This window comes from Hypomesus nipponensis, chromosome 7 (assembly GCF_054491055.1).
Source record: "Hypomesus nipponensis isolate SF chromosome 7, ASM5449105v1, whole genome shotgun sequence".
Taxonomy (NCBI): domain Eukaryota; kingdom Metazoa; phylum Chordata; class Actinopteri; order Osmeriformes; family Osmeridae; genus Hypomesus; species Hypomesus nipponensis.
In genome coordinates, this window is record NC_140367.1 from 1,139,545 (window position 1) to 1,164,698 (window position 25,154).

Here is a 25,154-nt window from a genome sequence, read left to right on the forward strand (position 1 = left end):
CATTTTCTTTTTCAGAAGATCTTTGTTTGATAAATGGTTATGATCTAATTTCAGACAGGAAATACAAATGATACACCCTCTATCGGTTACTACCACAGCCGTGACAATAGGACGCCCTACCCTGGTGACGTGTCATTCCAGCCAAATTAAGACTTGATGTTCCTGACATGTTGCTTCCTCACTAAGGAGCGGTCAGAGGGTCAAGTGAGATCAGTGTCATGACATTGTGTTTCTACATTTTACTGACATGAAGTGAAACATCTGGCCTGAAGAGATTGGGAAAGCAGCAAGTTGGAATGTTATGGGAAGGACGTCCTTCTCAACTGTTTTGGCGTCTTTCCATTCAGATGAGTGATAACTGAAAACACATGGAAATGTTTGTATTAGGCCAGATGTACTACTGTGATGCTTCCATGGTGTTTCTTTCTGGTTCTCAGACCTTTGAGAGTAAGACTTAGCCAGTCTATCATTACCACAAAAAAGCTGTGTTGCCTCAGCATGCCAGTTCTTTGAAAGGCACATTTCCCTTTCTGAAAATGCTTTAGGCCAGAGGTTTTACTTTATGGAGAGAGAAAGGAGGAAGAGCTACTCATTACTCAGACTGCTCATAAAACTCTCTCTCTCTCTCTCTCTCTCTCTCTCTCTCTCTCTCTCACACACACACACACACACACACACACAGTTAATGGATAATCAAACCTGCCTTTACATGCTCTCGTTCTTCAAAAGGACAATCACAGTATGATTCACTGGAGGATCCTTGAGGGGAGAACCAGTGAACCAGCAGCTGTTGGTTGAGTGCATCTCTGTATCACTTCCTCTTTAAGGACTTGGCAGCAGGTGGGCTGAGGAGAGTGACTAAGAGATTATTGCATATCATGGGATACTCACATCATTAATCATAACCAATCTGACAAGATGTCGGGCCCAAATTCTCTGGTTGGAACAAAGAGAGAACACTGAATGTATGACCTCACAATCCAGGGGTGTTCCTACGGTACCTAAGTATAAAAAAGGTGTATTGTGTATGAAAAAGGTTGATCTAAAACCACCTTAAAGAGAGCAGTGAAGACACGAGAGCCAGTTAGCTCAATCCGTCCTCCTGTGCTGTGTATTTTTGTAATTCGGAAAAATGTGGTACTTTCTCCCTGAAGACATACAATGAAGTTGTTCTCATCGATGTTGTCACCGCGCTTGTTTATATTCTCTCAGAAAAAAAAAAACGGAAACCACAGAGGTTTTGGCAGTAACAACTTGTGTCCACTTGTTACGCACGATGTTAAAGGTAACAATGTTTGACTGACAGTACTGGACCAGCGGAGGGTGTCAAGGGTGTAGCCGGGCACAAACGATGCAGCGGGGTCATGCGGATTATGTACATTTATTAATACAGCTGCAAAAAGGTATCGGCAAGCCGCAACAAGTGAACAAATAACAAGGACCAATAGACAAGGGACGTACCAGTACATAAAGACACGGAGAAGGGACTATGAGCGATTCCCGATGAGACAAAGTGCACCACGCTAAGGACCGGAACGGCCCTGTTGGAAAACCACTAACTAACCTAGTACTTCCTAACCTAACTACACTAAACTCTAAGTTACGAAAGGTGCAGGTGGAACCGCTCCTAAACTACTGTGCATAACATCGGTTATCTACGTGTTGAGGAGTACACCCATGGGTCTCTACACTAATTCCCTTCTCCTCTTACACATCTGGACAAAAAAAACAGCCGCTCAGCGCGACTCGCCCCTCTCCGTCATACGCAAACCAGGACACGCTTTATCGGTGACGACGGTGTCTAATTAGGCCCGATTAGACACAGCCGCCTCAGGTCCGGATCTTGACGTCGGGGCGCGCACTCCGACGTCATCATCAGCACCGTCACAGGAACACCTACAGACAGGACACAAACAAAACACACACACCCTACAGGCAGGAGTGGGAGCTGTAACACCACTAGATGGCGATAACCTTCAGATAATATCATGGATATTAGAAGTCAACTGTCATTCGAAGTCAACAGGGATCATGAGTTGAAAGCATCATAGTAACGTGGTGGTTCTCAAACTGTTGCTGTGACCCCTGGGATCAGTGGTCGGTGTTGTAGAGACTCACAATGTGGTCTCCGTGGACTTCTGGCAGGGACGTCGTTAGACCCTTTTTACTGGGGCGTGTGCCCCAATATAAATCTGCTGTGCCCCAGTATAAATCTGCTGTGCCCCAGTATACATCTAAAGTTTGAGTTTTAACAATTTACTAATTAGTCAATGCATTCATTTAGATAGATAATCCCGGAAAAAATAAACGCAGTATCCCAATGAACGATTGTAAAAGTGTTTAACCGGAAACACAAACCGATGCAAGCAGAATTCCATGTCAGGCCGCTCTTCTGAGCTTGTCAAACAGCCACCGCAGCACGCACACAGATGTCCAGGTGTCGGACTCTGCACACAAGTCAGAATTGAGGTAAGAAAACATTACAAAACTAAAGATAGTTTGAAAATGATAGGTCTACCGATCATCTTATTTTGACTAAAACATAAAAACAAGATTACATGGAGCTAAAAAAAAACAGTATTTGCTCTCAAATGAATGCCAAAAGAATGTGCGCACTCGCATGAACTGATTGGTGTCCCTGCAGTTGATATCAAACTTGCGTCCCTGAATTGTTTTGTGGGTTACGCAAGGGGAGTTTCTGTAGCTGTGCATTGTGGGCAGCAAGCTTGAAAAAAAGGGATATGAATAAGGGCCTGTGCCCCAGTTGAGTTTTATGTCTAACAACGCCTCTGACTTCTGGCCCTTACAGCACATATACAATAGTACACACTCACAGATACACACACACATACAAGCACAGTAGCACACACACACACACACACACACAAGGCTGTGACTGTAAGAAGGACATCCTGGTAGGAGTCTTGTGTGTCATGTTTGTGTCAATGAGTATCCACACTCTGCACATGAGAAACATTATCGTCATGGTAATCAAGTGAGAGGACGGAAGACATGCACACACACACACACACACTGTGACCTCAAGTGGTATAACAAGTGAAGGATTACAACAGGATGCTCCATGTTGCTGTGTGTGTGTGTGTGTTTCATTAATGTTAATGTCAAGGACTGCTTCCACTTGAACTCTTTGCAATTCCAACTTTTCAGCAGTCACCATGTGACTTTCCTACACAGATCTCCTCTAAATTAAAGTCACACTCATGTCACGTTTGAAATCCTCAAATTACGATTTGTTCTCCACGTTGGATACGGCTACTGACTCAAGACAGCGCTCAGGGGCTGAGAGGGGGGAGAGGGAAGGAGGGGGAGAGGGGGAAGAGGGGGAGAGGGAAGGAGGGGAAGAGGGGGGAGAGGGAAGAGGGGAAGAGGGGGAGAGGGAAGGAGGGGAAGAGGGGGGAGAGGGAAGGAGGGGGTGAGGGGGGAGAGGGAAGGAGGGGAAGAGGGGGGAGAGGGAAGGAGGGGGTGAGGGGGGAGAGGGAAGGAGGGGAAGAGGGGGAGAGGGAAGGAGGGGGTGAGGGGGGAGAGGGAAGGAGGGGGAGAGGGGGAAGAGGGGGGAGAGGGAAGGAGGGGGACAGGGGAAGAGGGGGAGAGGGAAGGAGGGGGTGAGGGGAGAGAGGGGGGAGAGGGAAGGAGGGGGAGAAGGCTAAGAGGGACGGAGGGGGAGAGAAGAGGGAGAAGGAGAGGAGTTTCCATGACCTCCATTGACTGCATAAGAGGATTTTTTGTCTGCAACTCTGTCACAAACATCATCTGCAGGTGATCCTTCTCAAGAGGGGGAAACTCCCCTGCGCACGCACACACTCATTCACACACACACACACACTTTGCACACAAGTGAGTCTATTTCCACCCTTCAAGGATGCAGGACTGAATGCCAAACCCAGCCCACATGTATTCTTAGTATGTGTTGCCAATGTGGGACTTGAACTCACAACCTTCTAGATGAAAAGCTTGTAAGCTCGCTGCAGTCAGGGGAATCAACCTTGACCTGAGACCGTGTTGGTATGTTTGCACATAGAACACCGTATAGGTGTTCTGGGAGAGGGCCTCAAAATGGCTTCTACTAATATCTGGTCACACGTCAGTCCGCGTGGGAACATCGATCCGAGGCCTGTTCAAGAAGGGTCGCAGGAGAAACCAGTTTAACAGCCTCTCTCTGTGTGCCAGGGTGTAGTTCCTGTGTGTTCTCCCTTGGCCTCTCGATGGTTAGACAAACATTCCTCTTAAGCACACCATGGCCTGCTGTCTTCAGGCGTCTGGGAGACACATACTTTACTTTGGTTTGTCTTATCCCACAGCCTTGAACCCCACTCTCCTGCTCACACACACACACACACACACACACCTTCACGCACACACACACACCTTCACACACACACCTTCACACACGCACACACACCTTCACACACACCTTCACACACACCTTCACACACACACACACACTAGTGACAGTGATAGTGTTGTGATGTGTTTAACTGTCCAGTGGCTCCATGGTCATCCCACTCCATCTAATTCTCCAATCCTTTAAGCCTTCAGGGTTAAGCCGTGCAACGATGGATACTGAGAGTGGAGAGAGAGAGAGAACGGCTGAGAGAGAGACATTCATAGAGCACTCAACTAGACAAAACCCCATCCCTCCACACATCCTGTTCATCCTCTCCACCAGCCTCTGGCTCGTGTCTGACCCATTATCTGTCCCTCTCCCTCCTTTCATCTGGACCTCTTTACTCCTTCCACGCAGCTTCCCGTTGCACCATGAACTCCCTCTGGGCCAGTTGCAACTGGTTCTCTTGAGAGGCGAGCGAAACAAGCGCCTCTACGCCGCGACAAGCATCTCTCTCCTGCTGGCATCATCTCCACAGCGACGCGGACCATCGCTAAGGCGACGCCCTCTTGTGACACGCCTCAAGCAGCTCTTGTGGTTTGTGGCCAGCAGGTGCGCCCTGGGGAGGGAGTCCCGGCGCTCCCTCCTCTCTGCCCTCTGCTGCTCACAGTGGGACTTCAGTCAACTCTGAAGACGAACCTGTGGGACCCCAGATAACAATGTGCTGACACGGTAGAAAGCTTCTGGTTGTGTTTGTCTGCGGCAGGGCTGCCTCTCGGCTCATTTGACTATTTGGTTCTCCGTGTACCAACACTGATCCAGGCTGTGACTGATCCAGGCTGTGACTGAGACAGGCTGTGACTGAGACAGGCTGTGCTCTACTTCAGAGGAACCAGCGTTCAGTCCAGGAGTGTACAGGGTCAGCCTTGACAGCAGGGGAGGACAGGCAGGTGTCTGAGGACGACCGTGTGTGACCACCAGTTGTTAACCAAGCTGAGCCGAGCACCCGGTCCGAGATGGAGGGTTATGGACACGAGCACTTCGGGGGGGACAGGGGCGGCAGCCATCTGGACTCCCAGAGGACCATGAGAAGCGAGGAGCCCCGCTCCACATGCACGTCTCCCTGGACAGGGGACCAGCGCGTCCGGCTGAGCCCCCACGGACAGGGCCACGAGACGGCCGCCCAGCGCTACAGCGCCACGCGCATCCAGGCCGGCCTTGGGCCTGAGAGGTGAGTTTGGCCCTGGGAGACCCGGGCCACTAAAGGCATCGAGCGGAACTGACATAGAAACTGTGAAGAGTCTTAGGCACAAACAAAAACTGTTCATTTAAAAAGTAAAGCAAAAATGCTTTGAAAAAATATTCAATGAAAAGACCCCCCCCCCCCAAAATCTTGACATTGCACTTCTACACTGCCGTACAAATATAGAAGATACAAAATTATATTTAAGACAATGTTCATGTAAAAACTCTTCATCTAAGACTTAAACACAGTACTGTATACATTTCGATATTTTTCCTGTTATCAATCGTGAGACAGAGGCCTAGTTAAAGTGAAATATGAAGGTTATTTACTAATGCATGCTACTGCTAAATGTAGGTGAATTGTTGGTGAAGTTGAATGACTGTTGCTGTACTTGGCATCTTCCTGACAGTATGTCAGTGTTTTGAGGATACAAGAAGCGTAGTCTCTCGCTGCAACATTGTGTGATTTTCATGGCTCTGCCTTCACAAGCACAAACATGTAAATAAAACTGGTGCAGAAGGATCAGCTTTCACTTTCCTCCCGGCTGTGTTTACACACACTGTGACTCACCCTTGAAGGTAAATCTCTCCTTGTTATACCTTAACCAACTGACAGATATATTTAACTTGTAAACATGCTTAGAAGAGGCCCCACTTAGAGAGAGGAAGATGAATCTCAAAGGCTCAAGTCTGGTTCAGCTGTGGATCAGGGTTGCTCTACCCTGTTCCTGGAGAGCTGGCACCCTAAAGGCTGTCATCACAACCCTAATCCAGGACACCTGATTTTAACAATTACCTGTTTGATAAGATGAATCATATTCGTTGCAGCTGGGGTTGTAGGGTAAACCTGCAGGAGGGTATCTCTCCAGGAGCAGGGTTGTAGGGTAAACCTACAGGAGGGTATCTCTCAAAGAGCAGGGTTGGACAGCATAAAACAGCTTCTCTCTTAAATCCTGCAGCTATTTTGAGAATTATATAACACCCTCTTCTGTAATGCTAGATCAGACAGAGAGAGTGTTTGTAGAGGGGGGTTCGGGATGAATTTGGTGCTCAAAATAGCCACAGAACACTTTGTGGAGGAATCTGTGACCCATATTTGCAATGACCCACATTTAATCTGACACTAACACACACACACACACACACACACACACACGCACACACTCTGTCACCCCGGAAGTACTAGGGAACCCTCACAGTAGCAGGAATAGGTTCTGAATTTAAATCAAGTAAGTCCATATAGCTCATGCACTACACAGGGGTTTCTTCATCAACACATCATTTCTCAGCTCTCCATTGTGATTTACAACCAAGAACAGAACAAACCCATCCTCTCAGGACAGCTCAACTGCAAACACATTTTTTTTTTTTACCTTTCTTGTCAACAGACTATAAGCCGACTATCCATTTTTGCTGCATTAGGAATAAATGACGACTTCTAAGTGGTACCATGATAGCTGTTATGTAAGCATGCTTGGAAATAACCAACATACAGTTCCAGCTGGAAGCTTTAAAAGCTCTTAGAAGGCACCAGCAACTCAGCTCCAGGGGATACTGTCTACTGACAGAGAGAGAGAGGATACTGTCTACTGACAGAGAGAGAGAGGATACTGTCTACTGACAGAGAGAGAGAGGATACTGTCTACTGACAGAGAGGGGGGATACTGTCTACTTCCAGAGAGAGAGAGGATACTGTCTACTGACAGAGAGAGAGGGGATACTGTCTACTGACAGAGAGAGAGAGGGGATACTGTCTACTTACAGAGAGAGAGGGGGGGGGAGGGGGGGGGAGGGAGAGAGAGAGGGGGGGAGGGAGAGAGAGGGGGGGGAGGAGAGAGGGAGGGGGGAGGGAGAGAGAGAGGGGAGGGAGAGAGAGGGAGGGAGAGAGGGAGGGGGAGGGAGAGAGAGGGGGGGGGGAGGGAGAGGGGGGGGGGAGGGAGAGAGAGGGAGGGGGGGGGAGGGAGAGAGAGAGAGGGGGGGGGAGGGAGAGAGAGGGGGGGGGAGGGAGAGAGAGAGGGGGGAGGGAGAGAGAGAGGGGGGGGAGGGAGAGAGATGACCAGAGAAGAAGTATGTTTCTATGTTTATCTGAGGTGAGGGATAAGACCGCACACACTTCTGCTTTAAACTATTCAGTGTGGCTTAGAACACTGACTACGTTACTGCCGTCAAATACACTGGGGAATTGCTTTTTTAACTGTACCTTCAAACTTAGGGGTGTGCTAAATGAAAAAGTTACCTTTGGTTTAGCGGGTTACCGAAAGTGAAAATTTAGCCTGTCGCAGAATGTGGTCTGAATTTGAGTGGCTCCTGTAGCAGCACATCCGGTGGAATTGAAAGGTTCGTGTCATGTGATGCTTAAATCAGATAGTGGTGCTGTCCAATTTCAGACCAAAATCCCCATATAATTGATCAACTGGACTTTTGAAACACAATATGCAATCAGATGTATTACTATCACTGACGGTGGAAGTTTATTGATTAACCAAACTCATAGGGTTAAGCACGCGCCTTGGTCCCACGTGCTGTTTCAGGAGAGAGGAGACCGGGGGGAGATGAGATGACTAGACTGACTGACACAAGATACATAACCAGCATAGTTTGCCAGCTAGGCAATCACTTTGGACTAGCTATTCAGCAGCATCACTTGTGATCTCAATTCCGACGGAAGCCTACATCTTATTGGAAGTCAGTTTGGGTTTGATTGTAATTTGCAAGCTATAGTCTTGCGTTTTCACTAATTTTCTCAACACGTTCCTGAGACTAGACTGAGCCAGTAAGCTAAGAGTTAGCTAGCATAGTACACAGCTGTGAAGTTCTTATCAGCTAGCAACTGAAAACGACCAACGTGTATTTCCAGAGAGTAGGAGAAGGTTTGGAATTTTATATGTACTAAATGTCTTATTTTTCTAGACATATGCTACCTAAATAGCAAACAATACGAGCATAACGCATCGCTAGCTAGCTGACACATGCGTTGTGAATTGCACACGTATGTTTTACCTCATGCGTGGCATGAAACTAGGTAGCAGGATATGATTATTCTCTTATTACTCCGCGTTTACAATGTAAGCTAGTTAGTTAACGGCGTATACTGGTGACACTATTGTTTTAACGTAACGTGCACTGTATGGTTCATAATTTCCTACCAACATGTTTGATAAGCTACAAGCTAACAAGCTAACGGTGTGCAAGCGTTGATACAGTAATTCTAGCATCGGAGTAATCTTGGTTTCAGATGTTGATAGATTAGCCATGGCTACCATCGTAAATTCCTTGTTTATTGCATGGGAGATTCATATAGCCCTGTATGCAAACGCTGCTGTGTGACCATGGCTAGTTGTAAAAAATGAATGACGAATGGACTGAAATTTGAGGTTTTGTAGCCGGTTGGTTGTTTTGTTTTCATGTCATGGGTGTGACAGTCTCATTGCTAGCTACAATCGATTGTGTGCTTTCCGTGGATGCGTCATTGTTTAACCTATGTAGGTCCGTAAGGTGAACAATGTTGTGCTAAAACGTGTCAAAGTGAACGTGAGTAATATCAACGTCCGTGTGGCCGTTTTAGATGTTTGTTTAGACGCGGATATTTTATTCATGCTCGAGTTATGTTTACACACTCCTGCACCGTCTACAAAAAATGTCTGCTAAATGTTAGTGGGTCACCCACTTCCCGATGCGTCGTCATGTCAGGCGCAGGGCATCCATGTGCCAGCAGCTAACTGTTTCTGTACATGTTGCCAGCCGTGAAATAATTATTTTAATCACTGTTACAGACATTGCGACACAGGCTAGAATTGGCTATGTCCCTAACGCTGAGCTAGTTCTGGTTTTGTTTATTTAAAGAGTGCATTGTCAGACCTGAACGTTATTCATCAAACAACTAATTATTTTGTTCCCTGACAGCATGGCAGATTACTTGATCAGCGGAGGAACTGGCTACGTCCCAGAAGATGGTCTTTCGGCTCAGCAGTTATTCTCTATCGGAGACGGTCTCACGTACAAGTAAGTTGGTCTACGACACCACCAGTGAAGTTAGTCATTGAGTTGTTAGGTAGATTTTCTGAGTAAGGTCAGGATCTGTCTGAAAGCCACTCGCGATGTTGGGCGGGATGCGGGCGGCGTAATGTAACGGGAAACGCATTTTGAACCGGCAGATCTGACCAACAGTGTGTTGACGCCGACGGTCTAACGGCAGAAGAGCTTTGCTCTAAAGGGGACGGGGTGACTTACAAGTGAGTAGAACGGTTAACTTCTAACCATTTTACACTGTCACAAAAAAAAAAAAAAAAAAAATTCAAGTCAGATGATGCGTTCATACAGGGGAAGCAAATCATGGTCCTTCGAACGCTAAACTGATGATCCACAATTTTGGTTCAAAGAAATGCCTTCTGACATCCTACTACTCCTAGTACCCTAGTTTCTTCTAAGCTTATTTAACTAAATTCACCGTTGGGAGTTGAGGGGAAGGGTATTATTGCTACGCTAACAATGCCACAGGGCGGCTATTTGCTTCCAGTGTTGATATGACTGCATCCATATCTGCCACTAAGAATCTGCATGAGCTGCTATCTGATTCTTTGTGACACTGAATTCCTCGTTGTCTTTCAATGCGGAGGTCTTGTTCGTCACTCCTTTTCTCCAGGCTCCTCTTCATCCACCCTCTGTCACCTTAAGCACTGTCTCTTAGGATTTTAATACTAATTTCACTTTCACTAATACTGCATCCTCAGTGATAATCCTTCTTGAACTCACTTGATTTCCAGATGCTGTGTTTGATCCCCAGACATGGTACCTTGACCTGAGGTCATCGGTGTAATCAGTATCTGTAGGTCTTCTATCATCTAACATCAAAGACTGTTTCCCAAACCTTTTGGAAATGTTTTGCTTCTCGAACGTAACTCTGGGTAAAGGTTGTGGTAGTCCAGGGTGTGGAGCTCCATTCTGTGAAGTAGTGATGCGGTTCAGGAAGGCCGTGAACGTGGGTCTGTGTGTACTTACATAGGATGGACTGCCTGGACTAGGGAGAGTGTACTGTTTCATGTTGACACACCTGAAATATTTGATAGGACAGGAACTTTGCATGCACAAGATGTGACCGTGACAGCCCAAGTCTGCTGGGTTAATTGGGTTGTGTGTGTGTGTTTGTGTGTGGGTGTGTGTGCAGATGGTCCCCCTGCACAGTAATGAAGTGTGTTGTGCTGAAAGGGAAGGCTGTGCACATGACCACCCTGAGGTACTGTCATGTGAGTCGTTCAAGAGGAGAAGGAGGGGAAGGGTTATGTCGGGAGAGGAGGGGGTTAGGCTATCCCAGGGTGCCTCTCTTGTTGGGGCTGGTCTCTGCTTCTAAAGCGGTAGCTCTGGGCGGGGTACTGAGGCCTGTTTTGGCTGGAGGTTAGGTGGTTAAGTGCTGGCAGATGTTTCGGTGGTCTGTTCCTGTTTGTGTCTGGAGTGAAGCACACACTCCTCCCTCTAGTCCCACGTGAGAAAGAGTGTGTGTGTGTGTGTGTGTGTGTGTGCGCGCTCTCACTGTCCTATCGTGTTCTGTGTTCCACTACCTCACGCTCAACTCCTACTCCATCCGTTGTGCCGCTCTTTCCAGCTCCGGGAGACGCTTGTGGTCTCTCTCCTTCTGTCTCTCTCCTCCTCCTCCTGTCTCTCTCCTCCCTTCCCTCTGGTCACAGACAAAGCCCTCCTTCTCCTCCTGCTGTCTGTGTTTTCACACCCTCTCGCCAAACCACCAAATATACACCCGTCTGCGAAAAACACTCCTCGCTGTTCCCTTTCTCTCTCCCTCCCTCTTCCCTTCTCAGTCCTGCTGTCTGGGTTGTGTTTGTGCAGTGGGAGTCAGTCCCAATCTGTTCCCTGCAACCCCCCCCAAAAGTTAATATTTTAAACCATATATTACTATATGAATGGATTGAGATATACAGATGCGCTGCAACAATATCCAGTGAGGTCATGTCAGAGGTTTAAAAATGTTGATAGATAAGCTTTTGTTAAACTGTGTGTCTGTTCTATTTACGTCACATGCTTACTAGAACTTAAATCAAATCGTCCTCCACACAGCCCCTGACTGGCCGAGCAGAGGTACCTTCACAGCTGTGTGTGTGTGTGTGTGTGTGTGTGTGTGTGTGTGTGTGTGTGTGTGTGTGTGTGTGTGTGTGTGTGTGTGTGTGTGTGTGTGTGTGTGTGTGTGTGTGTGTGTGTGTGTGTGTGTGTGTGTGTGTGTGGTGTCAGGGCCTGCTGGTTTCCTGCTGGTTCTCCCTGTTCAGCCTCCTGACCAGATGGGACAAATGTAAAAGTTTCCTGGTGTGTGCCAACTTCTCAACACCTCTGGGTTTGAAGCCTTTCAATAAGTCAGGCGGAGGAAGCCAGAGTTCTTAATTCAGCAGGAGAGAGCGTTAAACCTGACGCATGGGTCTGTTTGCCAAACAGCGTTGGGTACTGAGACTTCAGGGGGTGAGCAAGTGTGGTCAGCAGGCGTGGCTGGGCTCTGCAGGACTCTCAGTCTGAGTCAGCTGTGCCAGGTTGGCCTAGCGACCCGCCAGCACCTCGTCAACATCCAGACCCCCCTCCTCCATCTCTAACCCTAGAACTGGTCTGAACCGGCCGGATGGATGGTGGTGATGATCACAGGTCTTGGTGTGTCTGGACCGCCTGTCCTCGGTGCGGTGCTGAACATGACGGTGCGTTCTACACCTGACCCCTGACCTTTCATTCTGCCTCTTGTCTTTCAGTGATTTTCTGATCCTGCCTGGCTTCATCGACTTCAGCTCAGACGAAGTGGTGAGTCTCTCCTTTCATCTCCACACGCTCAGGAATAGGCACTGGAGCGGATGTGAGCAGTATGGTCTAGTCCCTGAAGTCTGTACCAACCAATCAAACAATCGATCAATCAATGTCCATTCTCCATTTCTCTTTAACTCATGTTTAAGAAGAAGTGAGCAGGGTTTACTAGGTGAGCGATACAATCAAGATTCGTCAATGTCAGTAGCAGTATGGCTGACTCTGTGAACAATCAACACTCATTCTCCATTTCTCCTGAACTCGCGTACACAGATTTAGGGAGACATGTTTGAGCAGTAGGGTGAAGATGTAGGACTGTATTCCAGGCAGCTGGAGGCAGACGGCCCCTCCCATCTGTGTTTGAGGTTTGTGACTGGGGGAAGGTTTTTACTAGGCCACAAGCCCAGTATTTAACTTGTAGTCAACAGACACTCCTACGATGACTCTTTCTAGACCGTGAATGTTATTACAGCACAGAGTTAGACACACGAACGTAAACCACATCTTTCTGTTAAGTGCATGTTTTTCTGAAGATGTTTGGGTGTTTCCCAGCCTCCGAGTCACTCCAACCCTGCTGTTCTATTTGAGCCAAAATGGCTGCTGGTCTGTGTTTATGGTTGTACCTTGAAGGCTTCTCTCTCTCGCTCTCTCGCGCTCTCTCTCTCTTTCTGTGTGTGTGTCTTTGTCCCGTCCCGTCCCCCCCCCCCACCTGTCGGGGGGGATGATGGGAGTGTTAATCTCAGGCTTTAGGTGAAATCCCTCATCTCTCTGCTGTCCATCTTTGGGCATTTTAGTCTAATTGATATCTAAACCCCCCCTCCTTTATTTGATTCAGTGTAGAGCAGAAGTGGAGTCTGTGCTGGATGCCGGCGTGGTTGAGGGTTGTCTAGTTTCCCTGCTCAGGAAGCAGACACACGCCTGAGTAACTTCCACTCCCCTGCGTTTGTCCTCCAACCCGAGGATGCAGGCCAGGTGACGAAACGCCCAAACAGTCGGACGTGCTTCCGTCCGCCTCGCACACAGGTGCTAAAACTCTGAAGCGTCTTTCTGTGGAAATGTACCACCTCTCGTCCAACCTGTGGCTAAGTCCTTCGCCCCTCGCAGGTTAGGGGCTTGTGGAATCTAGCGCTTGGGTGGAAGATGAGCGTTCAAAATGGCATCCTGAACCTTAGGACCCCTGCAGATGAACTCTCTACGTTCGGAAGGGCTGCAGTCTTTAGTGTATGTCTGGACATGGGAGGCCAGCTGGGGTGTCGTAAAACACATTCTGGTTTCCCAGGAACGAGGAATGCCTGCAGCATCTCTCTCAGCCGGGAAAAGTGAGGTGCTGTGTGGGGGAGCTGGGAAATAACAACCATGTCAAGGTAGCTGTCGCCTTATCAGAGAGACGACGTTCCCAGGCCTGTCCACATAGTTAAGAGTGAAGGTCACAGGCTGATTTCGGTTTCCCCTGATTCGGTTAGGGTTAACCATATCTTGCCCCAACCACTGCAGTTCCCACTGTCATGTGCACCTCATGAGACCCAGCCATGTTTTCGGGTCAGTATGTTCAACAGGCAGTTAAATCATTTGATGGTTTCTCTGAAGTCTGGTCACAGCTGGATGACCATGCTCTCTGGATGTACGCCCCCTAGTGGACTCACAGCTGGATGACCATGCTCTCTGGATGTACGCCCCCTAGTGGACTCACAGCTGGATGACCATGCTCTCTGCATGTACGCCCCCTAGTGGACTCACAGCTGGATGACCATGCTCTCTGGATGTACGCCCCCTAGTGGACACAGACATTCTGGTTGTCCTCTGCTCTTGCTGCCTCTGCTAAGTGGAACATGAGCTGTTCCAAACAATATTGTTCTGCTTTAGTTTTGTTGTTGTTATAATGACCAGGGGGAGAGTGGGGAAGCCATGCAGGAAATGTCCCGGGCTGGAATCCAACCCAAGCCGTTGAGTTAAGGTCTTAGCCTATGTGGTATGTGCTCTTACCTGTTGAGCCCTTGGACATCCATCCCAGGGTGTTTATGATGCGGAGAAACCTGTTGATGCTCTGCAGGGCTGGGATGTTAACAGTTGTCTCGTTCCCCCAGGACCTGACCTCTGCCCTGACCAGGAAGATCACCATCAAGACCCCCCTCATCTCCTCCCCCATGGACACGGTCACAGAGTCTGCCATGGCCATCGCCATGGCGGTAAGCTCCTGGGTTCACTGAGTGGGAGGGTGGTGGGGGGGGTTGGGTTTCTGATGTGGGAGGGTGTGGTTAGGTTGGTGTGTACGCCCAGGGGCCTGACTGACTGACTGACTGTTCTGTGTTGTAGCTGACCGACTGACTGACTGTTCTGTGTTGTAGCTGACTGACTGACTGACTGACTGACTGACTGACTGACTGACTGACTGTTCTGTGTTGTAGCTGACTGACTGACTGACTGACTGACTGTTCTGTGTTGTAGCTGACCGACCGACTGTCTGACTGACTGACTGTTCTGTGTTGTAGCTGACTGACTGACTGTTCTGTGTTGTAGCTGACTGACTGACTGTTCTGTGTTGTAGCTGACTGACTGACTGACTGACTGACTGTTCTATGTTGTAGCTGACTGACTGACTGACTGACTGACTGACTGTTCTATGTTGTAGCTGACTGACTGACTGACTGACTGACTGTTCTATGTTGTAGCTGACTGACTGACTGTTCTGTGTTGTAGCTGACTGACTGACTGACTGTTCTGTGTTGTAGCTGACTGACTGACTGACTGACTGACTGACTGACTGTTCTATGTTGTAGCTGACTGACTGACTGTTCTGTGTTGTAGCTGACTGACTGACTGTTCTATGTTGTAGCTGACTGACTGACTGACTGACTGACTGTTCTATGTTGTAGCTGACTGACTGACTGTTCTGTGTTGTAGCTGACTGACTGACTGACTGTTCTGTGTTGTAGCTGACTGTCTGACTGACTGACTGTTCTATGTTGTAGCTGACTGACTGACTGTTCTGTGTTGTAGCTGACTGACTGACTGACTGTTCTGTGTTGTAGCTGACTGACTGACTGACTGACTGACTGTTCTATGTTGTAGCTGACTGACTGACTGACTGACTGACTGACTGTTCTGTGTTGTAGCTGACTGACTGACTGACTGACTGACTGTTCTATGTTGTAGCTGACTGACTGACTGTTCTGTGTTGTAGCTGACTGACTGACTGACTGTTCTGTGTTGTAGCTGACTGACTGACTGACTGACTGACTGTTCTATGTTGTAGCTGACTGACTGACTGTTCTGTGTTGTAGCTGACTGACTGACTGACTGTTCTGTGTTGTAGCTGACTGACTGACTGACTGACTGACTGTTCTGTGTTGTAGCTGACTGACTGACTGACTGACTGACTGTTCTATGTTGTAGCTGACTGACTGACTGACTGTTCTGTGTTGTAGCTGACTGACTGACTGACTGACTGTTCTGTGTTGTAGCTGACTGACTGACTGACTGACTGTTCTGTGTTGTAGCTGACTGACTGACTGACTGACTGTTCTGTGTTGTAGCTGACTGTCTGACTGACTGTTCTGTGTTGTAGCTGACTGACTGACTGTTCTGTGTTGTAGCTGACTGTCTGACTGACTGTTCTGTGTTGTAGCTGACTGACTGACTGACTGACTGTTCTGTGTTGTAGCTGACTGACTGACTGACTGACTGTTCTGTGTTGTAGCTGACTGACTGACTGACTGACTGTTCTGTGTTGTAGCTGACTGACTGACTGTTCTGTGTTGTAGCTGACTGACTGACTGTTCTGTGTTGTAGCTGACTGACTGACTGTTCTGTGTTGTAGCTGACTGACTGACTGTTCTGTGTTGTAGCTGACTGACTGACTGACTGACTGTTCTGTGTTGTAGCTGACTGACTGACTGACTGACTGACTGTTCTGTGTTGTAGCTGACTGACTGACTGACTGTTCTGTGTTGTAGCTGACTGTCTGACTGACTGTTCTGTGTTGTAGCTGACTGACTGACTGACTGACTGTTCTGTGTTGTAGCTGACTGACTGACTGACTGACTGACTGTTCTGTGTTGTAGCTGACTGACTGACTGACTGTTCTGTGTTGTAGCTGACTGACTGACTGACTGACTGACTGTTCTGTGTTGTAGCTGACTGACTGACTGACTGACTGTTCTGTGTTGTAGCTGACTGACTGACTGTTCTGTGTTGTAGCTGACTGACTGACTGTTCTGTGTTGTAGCTGACTGACTGACTGACTGACTGTTCTGTGTTGTAGCTGACTGACTGACTGTTCTGTGTTGTAGCTGACTGACTGACTGTTCTGTGTTGTAGCTGACTGACTGACTGACTGACTGTTCTGTGTTGTAGCTGACTGACTGACTGTTCTGTGTTGTAGCTGACTGACTGACTGACTGACTGACTGTTCTGTGTTGTAGCTGACTGACTGACTGACTGTTCTGTGTTGTAGCTGACTGACTGACTGACTGTTCTGTGTTGTAGCTGACTGACTGACTGACTGTTCTGTGTTGTAGCTGACTGACTGACTGACTGTTCTGTGTTGTAGCTGACTGACTGACTGACTGACTGTTCTGTGTTGTAGCTGACTGACTGACTGTTCTGTGTTGTAGCTGACTGACTGACTGACTGACTGACTGTTCTGTGTTGTAGCTGACTGACTGACTGACTGACTGTTCTATGTTGTAGCTGACTGACTGACTGTTCTGTGTTGTAGCTGACTGACTGACTGACTGACTGACTGTTCTGTGTTGTAGCTGACTGACTGACTGACTGTTCTGTGTTGTAGCTGACTGACTGACTGACTGCTCTGTGTTGTAGCTGATGGGAGGCATAGGGATGATCCATCACAACTGCACCCCAGAGTTCCAGGCCAACGAAGTCCGCAAAGTCAAGGTAAGAAGTTTAACAAGTTTAAGTCCAATTCTTACTGCACTGGCAGCTACATTTACTTGTTTTAAGCATAAACACGTTCCTAAACAATATTTTTGTCCTTAAATGTAACGTGGCATTTTTTCAGTCAAACATGGCTTTCTCAATGAAAAGCGGGTCGGACAGATTTGCCGTTTTCAAAAAGTGATGACATACAATGTTATATCTATAACATCATGTTTAATATCATACACCCCTGGACTGGATCACTTGGTGGACCCTGTGGTTGTTGTGGTCGTAAGCGCGTGTGTGTGTGTGTGTGTTGTTCCTGCAGCGGTTTGAGCAGGGTTTCATCACAGACCCCCTGGTGTTGAGCCCGCGCCACACGGTGGGAGACGTGATCGAGGCCAAGCAGCGACACGGCTTCTCTGGGATCCCCGTGACCGAGACGGGCAAGATGGGCGGGAAGCTGGTGGGCATCGTCACCTCCAGAGACATCGACTTCCTGTCAGAGAAGGACCACAGCCGGCCGCTGGAGGAGGTGTGTGGTGTTCAAGTTTGAAGTTTGTTTTCCATTTGTAACACGTTCAGGTACATTGGTTTTCTTTGATCCTGCTCTTGACGATCCCTAGCGTACAATCTAAACCTCTAAGAAGTCATATAAACCTGTAGTAAGAATTCCTATTGTGTGTTTGCACTCATGTTGGAGAATGAGATGAAATCTTGAACTTTTCTCTGACTGGTTCTGGTTTCCCAGGCAATGACCAAGAGGGAGGAGCTAGTGGTGGCTCCTGCTGGGGTCACCTTGAAGGAGGCCAACGACATCCTGCAGAGGAGCAAAAAAGGTCAGCCATTTTGATCTCAAGTCTTGTCAGTTTATTCGCACGATGAAAGAATGTTGTATTTGTGTCGATGGTTGTGTTACCTTCTACGTAGTAGACAGTCCTGTCATCTGTAGATCTGTTTCAACGTAATACAAAACATTCTACAAACTTAAAACGTTTTCATCAAGACGTGACCTGCGGTCTTTAGTAGGCCACAAACATGGCTGCTGTTTCTTGATGTGTGTGTGTGTGTGTGTGTGTGTGTGTGTGTGTGCAGGGAAGCTCCCCATCGTGAACGACAGTGACGAGCTGGTGGCCATCATCGCCCGGACTGACTTGAAGAAGAACCGGGACTACCCCCTGGCCTCCAAGGACTCTCGCAAGCAGCTGCTCTGCGGCGCTGCCATCGGCACGCGGGAGGACGACAAGTACCGACTGGACGTGCTGGTGCAGGCAGGAGTGGACGTGGTGGTGCTGGTGGGTACAGGGGAAGCCCCTTCACCTTCACAAGCCACTTCTCAAGCAGCATTGTGGGTAATGCTTGTGTCTCTCTGCAGGACTCGTCCCAGGGGAACTCTGTGTATCAGATCAACATGATCAACTACATCAAGCAGAAACACCCGGAACTGCAGGTGGTGGGAGGCAACGGTCAGTCACATGACATGTTTCGGCATCCAATCATGAAGCCCCAAGCGTATGTCACATGGCAGAGTGTGTGTGTGGTCTCTTGTGTAGCTTCCCTTGTATGAAACACATGACCGTGTGTGTGTTGCAGTGGTGACTGCAGCCCAGGCTAAGAACCTGATCGACGCGGGTGTGGACGCGCTCAGGGTGGGCATGGGGTGTGGCTCCATCTGCATCACCCAGGAAGGTAAGAACCTCTGTGATCTCTGTGCTCTGTGATTTCTGTGCTCTCTTTGGTCTCTGTGCTCATTAGTCAGTCAGTATTTGAAGATGCAGTTAAACTGACACCCAGTCAGTTACGAAAGAAAGCACATAAATAGGCAGATGGTGTTGTCATGGTGATCTGGGTTGCCATGGGGACATGCCTCTTGTTCAAACAAGGTCATGTTGAAAGATAACAGAAAAGAAGGACACAAAAAATACAGTATCAATAAAAATATATTTAAGTAATGAAAATACATGAAAATAAAAGATGTGGTTGTGATGACAGCATGTTCCTGTTAGAGGGCACTGAGGGCAGGACTTCTGATTCAGCGTTTTTATAGGGCCACATCTACACATCAGTTGTATTCAGAAAAGGCTTCAAGGCATTTGAACACACTAATCACCATCCCCCGCGATGCGTTGCCATGGTGACATCTCCTGATGCGCTTCCTGTTTCCTGTGTTGCAGTCATGGCGTGTGGGCGACCTCAGGGCACCTCCGTCTACAAGGTGGCTGAGTACGCCAGGCGGTTCGGGGTGCCAGTGATCGCGGACGGGGGGATTCAGACCGTGGGCCACGTGGTGAAGGCCCTGTCTCTGGGGGCATCCACAGGTAGGCCCCTCACACACGCACACACGACTGTCTTAATGACCTGGTTATCTCCCTGGCTATCTGCCTTAATGACCTGGTTATCTCCCTGGCTATCTGCCTTAATGACCTGGTTATCGACCCGGTTCTCTCCATCCCCCCCCCCCCCCCCCCCCCCCCCCCAGTTATGATGGGCTCGTTGCTAGCGGCGACCACAGAGGCTCCTGGAGAGTACTTCTTCTCTGACGGCGTGCGACTGAAGAAGTACCGCGGTATGGGCTCCCTGGACGCCATGGAGACCAGCACCAGCAGCCAGAAACGCTACTTCAGGTACCAGGAGGGGTTGCCATGGAGACGAGATCACACTAGATACTGGTTACCAAAGATCACACTGTAGATACCAGAGTGACTTGGGTACCTGTCCTCTGGTCCACAGTGAGGGGGACAACGTGAAGGTGGCCCAGGGGGTGTCCGGCTCGGTGCAGGACAAGGGATCCATCCACAAGTTTGTCCCCTACCTGATCGCAGGGATCCAGCATGGCTGCCAGGACATCGGAGCCAAGAGCCTGTCTGTGCTGCGGTGAGTGGACCAGCTGCAGCTCCCGCACAACACAGCACAACACACAGCACAACACACAGCACAACACACAGCACAACACACAGCACAACACACAGCACAACACACAGCACAACACACAGCACAACACACAGCACAACACACAGCACAGCACAACACAGCACAACACACAGCACAACACACAGCACAACACACAGCACAACACACAGCACAACGCACAGCACAACGCACTGCACAACGCACTGCACAGCGCACAGCGCACAGCACAACACACTGCACAGCACACAGCACACAGCACACAGTACACAGCACACAGCACACTGCACAGCACAGCGCACAGCACAGCACAACACACAGCACAACACACAGCACAACACACAGCACAACACACAGCACAACACACAGCACAACACAGCACAACGCACAGCACAACACAGCACACAGCACAGCGCAACACACAGCACAGCACAGCACAACACACAGCACAACACACAGCACAACACACAGCACAGCACAACACACAGCACAGCACACTGCACAGCACAACACACAGCACAGCACACTGCACAACACACAACACACAGCACAGCACACTGCACAACACACAGCACAGCACACTGCACAGCACACTGCACAGCACACTGCACAGCACACTGCACAGCACACTGCACAACACACAGCACACTGCACAGCACAGCACACTGCACAACACACAGCACAGCACAGCACACTGCACAACACACAGCACAGCACACTGCACAGCACAACACACAACACAGCACACTGCACAGCACAACACACAGCACAGCACACTGCACAGCACACAGCACAACACACAGCACAACACACAGCACAGCACTGCACACAACACAGCACACTGCACACAACACAGCACACTGCACACAACACAGCACAGCACAGCACAGCACAACACACAGCACAAAACGCACAGCACACAGCACAACACAGCACAGCACAGCACAACACACAGCACAAAACGCACAGCACACAGCACAACACAGCACAGCACAGCACAACACACAGCACAGCACAAAACGCACAGCACACAGCACAACACGCACAGCACAGCGCACAGCACAACACGCAGCACAGAGCACAGCACAGCACAAAGCAGTTCAGTCTTTGTTGTTTAAACACACAACTGTGCTTGAGAGGAAGTACATGTGCATTGTGGGTGAAGGTTACGCGACCTCTTGACCCTGTGGGTGTGTGTGTGTCGACCTCCTGACCCTGAGGGTGTGTGTGTGTGTGTGTGTGTGTCCTTCAGCTCCATGATGTACTCTGGAGAGCTCAAGTTTGAGAAGAGGACCATGTCTGCTCAGGTGGAAGGAGGAGTCCACGGGCTGCACTCGTAAGTACACACACTCACACACACTCACACACACACACACACACTCACACACACACTCACTCACTCACACACACACACACACACACACACACACCGTAGTTTACAGTAAAACTGGCACGTGGAATCTCCAGAAGACATCAAAAGTGTCCCTTTGTTTCTCTCTCTTGCACCATAGATATGCTTTTGTCCCATGTAAGTGTGCACATGGAGGAGTTTTTAAATATGCAGATGTTTTAATACACAGAACCAGAAGTTGGGTACACATAGCAGGCTGTGCTTGATGTTCCCCGTCTGGTTCTTCTGGTTCTCCTCTCCCAGTCCTGCAGAACCCAGCTGTCTTCTCCCTTGTGGGCCCAGATGCGTAGATTCACAGTTGTGGGGAACACACACAATAGACAGACACTTGTAGGACAACACAAACTTCTTTGTACAATACGTTTTTCAAGTGTTTAATTAAGCAATAAGGTACGAGAGGCAGTACTTTATCGTCAATAAAGTAACGTGTTCCAGGGTTTACCGGCCGTCCGCTGCTTGTTGGGCTTAAAAACACCCTGGAAGTTCCAGTGTTCCAGTGGAACACGTACTTTATTGACGCTTCGCGTCGTGCCTAACAACTCCCCTTACCTGTTCTAAAATCAGCGTAAACCACGGCCTCTTGGGGCTTATTGCTTAATAAAGTACTGCCTCTTGTAACTTATTGCTTTTATAACACGGTTACCAGAGAATAGTAGCCAAGAGAAAATAGTCCCGTACGTGTGGCTGTTGCTATGCAAAGGACAAACAGCATTGTGCACTGCACGTTTGTTAGCCTAGCTAGATCTCGCACCATCTCATTCATTCACATTGCTCATTTTATAAAAGTTGCCTTTTAAAATAACAACAATGACAATGGGACACTTTCAATGAAATAATATGTAATTTAAACATTAGGCCTAAACATTCTAAATCAATCATAAATGTTTCGAAGGCACTGGGTATATGCTAGCTAGCTACATATGCTGTAAACTAGTTACGAGGGACTTGGGACTCGATAGACTAACATTAGGCTGTTGTTAAGGTTAGCTTATGTTGATTTGGATATATATATATATATATATATATATATCCATTAATTCCGCATCTGTGGAAAACGTCATTTTAAGAAGCCAAGACCAGGTCATGTAATTGTCTGGCTACGAAGCTAAAATTAAATAAGTGGATAGCTATCTAATCAGCAAAATGGCTACGAGTAGCAGATGTGAACTCGTAACTTGCTAGGTAACTTGACCTTAGCTTCCATGCAACGTTTCAGTAGCTAGACCAGCTAGTTAGCACTGATAGCACGGGACAGTGCAATATTATTGCTCATAAATTAACCGAATGTTGCTAGTCAATAAACTGCTGAACACAAGTACTTGTAGACAGTCTTTTTCTTTGGCAAGCTTTTAGTTATTTTGAGTGCACACTAACATGGAACTCTCCCCTTTAAGGTAAATGTAAAAAGACGTACAGTACTTCATCGCTCAATACTGCACACCCCGGAACTCGTATTATAATTACTCTTAAACTGGATTTTTAAAAATGTTCTTCCAAGATATTGACAGTTTTACTGGAGTAATCTGTTTAATGTTAGTGTGGGGGTGTAGGTACTTCCTGGTTGCAGTGTGGGTGGTGTAGATGCCTGGTTGCTGTGCGGTGCTGGTGACGTTTTCCTACGCTCTGTCCACAGTTATGAGAAGCGGCTCTACTAGAAGACGAGGCAGGACCAGGAGTACCCCCGACGTCCCCTCCCCCGCCGTGACCAAACGCAGCCGCCACATCTGATCACACACACACCTCACACACACCTCACACACAGCTCCTTGGACAGCCCCTCCTCCCCCCTCTCCACCCAGGGTGTCTGGGGAGGGAGGGAGGGAGGATGGGAGGGAGGGAGGATGGGAGGGAGGAAGGATGGGAGTGAGGGAGGATAGTCACATAGGGTTCTGCTCTCCAGAAGAGGAGAACCAGGGTTCTGATTAGACTGCATGTGGGTCTGTTGTGTGTGTGTGTGGAGGCCAAAATGTGATGAGCCAGGCTTTTCTGAAGAAGGCCTGTCATGATGGAAGTGTAGCCATGCTGGTCTCCTCCACGTCCTGGTGCACTCCCTCACCAGCAAGCTGCCCCTGCGGCCCCCCTGTGTCCCCCCTCCCTCGCTCACGCAGACCACAAGTCCCTCGTCTTGCCATGTGCATCGTGGCAGATCCTTCCTTATCTATGTCCTCAGCTTACACACTCTGAGCGTTCCAGATGTTATTATTGTTTTGGCAAACATTTTTCCGTGAGACTCCTTGCTTGAGGTACGACGAGTCTTGGGCCATTATGAAGGTGTCTTGGTAGTTTGGTACTGTGGTGGAACCAGCCCCCGACTAGCGCGTCTGGGACCCAGAGCTTGAATATTGTGTGTGTGTTTTCCTCCCTGTGACCTTCCCCCTCTCCCCTCCCCCTCCCTGCATTAGATGATGTGAACCAAATAAACCCAGGGGGTTAAGCTGAGAGCTATCTGGGGACCTTGAGTGTTTTAGACCAAGAGCTAGACTCATCTGTAGATCAGGGATGTTTTTAAACCGCAGGTGGTTAATTCGAGGACCGCAAGTGCATCAAGAACCTCCTCTGCTGAGAAGCGTTTTAGAGAAACGAACGTGACAGAATGTGAGCATGAAGGTTTTTTGTTTTATACGCATGCTTTTTTTTTCTCCGTTCTTTTCGACAGGCCTCGATGTAGGGATGTTTCTACTCTTCCTTTTTATACTCAGTTATGTACTGCCAAGTGTGACATGGTCTGACACGCTCTTTTTGTTATATCAAAGCCAAACTCAGCACCCTCTTCCTCTGATCCACCCGTCCTGGGAAAGATGTGGCACCGCTTGTCTGATTGTTGTAGAGTTGAAACCTGCTCTCACCAGAGAGATGCCTTGAGACAGGGGCAGGATTATGGCTGCACACGACCCAGGAACAGATTTCCATCTGAAGGCGTTGATGTGCATGACACTACACGCCCTCGCTCCTCCTTTTGTGTCATTTTTGAAATATTGTAAAGTATTCCTGTAAGTCGGCAGATGTAGGAAAATGCGTTTTCTAATGTCGTGATCAGTGTCCTTTCGCCAGATCTTTTCTAGGATGTGTTAGCGGCCGCTGTGCTGATGTACGTTTTCCTCTCACAGGTCAGAAGGACCAATGAGGCTTTTGCAGTTTGTAGGATTTGTAGGTAAATGTACCTAAAGATGGAGAATTATAAACCTCTGTCCATTTGGAATTGATGGCTGTTTGCAGTCTGCCATGTGTGTTAAAATCCTGACCTTGTTTACAACCGGACACGCAACAGATTTAGATTATGCTTTTTCTGTTAAATATTGTAAAATAAATAAGTCAAATGAACTGTGAGTGTTGTCTCTTGTCATGGAAACAGAATCATGCAGAACCAGTTTCCCAGACGTGGATTAAGCCTCATCCTAAAAATCTCTATTTGAAAAGTTGATTCTAGGACGAGGCTTAATCTATGTCTGGGGAAACTGGGCCATCAAATTTATTTGTATAGCCCTTTTTACACGCAAGCATGTCACAGAGGGCTTCACATACGCCCATAGAACTGCCCCTCAACCAACCTAAAGCCATCATGTTTGACAGGTGAAACTAAGA

The 25,154-nt window shown here is 48.3% G+C and overlaps 1 protein-coding gene across 10 annotated transcripts; it reads left to right on the plus strand.

Annotated features, from left to right (window-relative positions):
- Positions 1 to 5,111: 5,111 nt before the first annotated feature.
- Positions 5,112 to 24,893, plus strand: impdh1b (IMP (inosine 5'-monophosphate) dehydrogenase 1b). 10 transcript variants are annotated; one of them, XM_084701413.1, is made up of 17 exons: positions 5,112 to 5,576; positions 9,494 to 9,592; positions 9,745 to 9,822; positions 12,328 to 12,376; positions 14,461 to 14,562; positions 17,198 to 17,272; positions 17,583 to 17,789; positions 18,006 to 18,093; positions 18,350 to 18,549; positions 18,630 to 18,720; positions 18,848 to 18,943; positions 19,429 to 19,572; positions 19,734 to 19,878; positions 19,985 to 20,128; positions 21,414 to 21,497; positions 21,673 to 21,689; positions 23,206 to 24,893. In XM_084701413.1, the coding sequence occupies exons 1-17, from the start codon at positions 5,362 to 5,364 to the stop codon at positions 23,298 to 23,300; spliced, it is 1,929 nt and encodes a 642-aa protein (XP_084557539.1). In that variant the 5' UTR covers positions 5,112 to 5,361; the 3' UTR covers positions 23,301 to 24,893. The 10 variants fall into 10 exon arrangements, with proteins under 10 accessions (XP_084557539.1, XP_084557540.1, XP_084557531.1 ...); XM_084701414.1 differs by lacking the exon at positions 9,745 to 9,822 and having other exon boundaries at positions 5,116 to 5,576; XM_084701405.1 differs by lacking the exon at positions 21,673 to 21,689 and having other exon boundaries at positions 5,121 to 5,576.
- Positions 24,894 to 25,154: the final 261 nt, after the last annotated feature.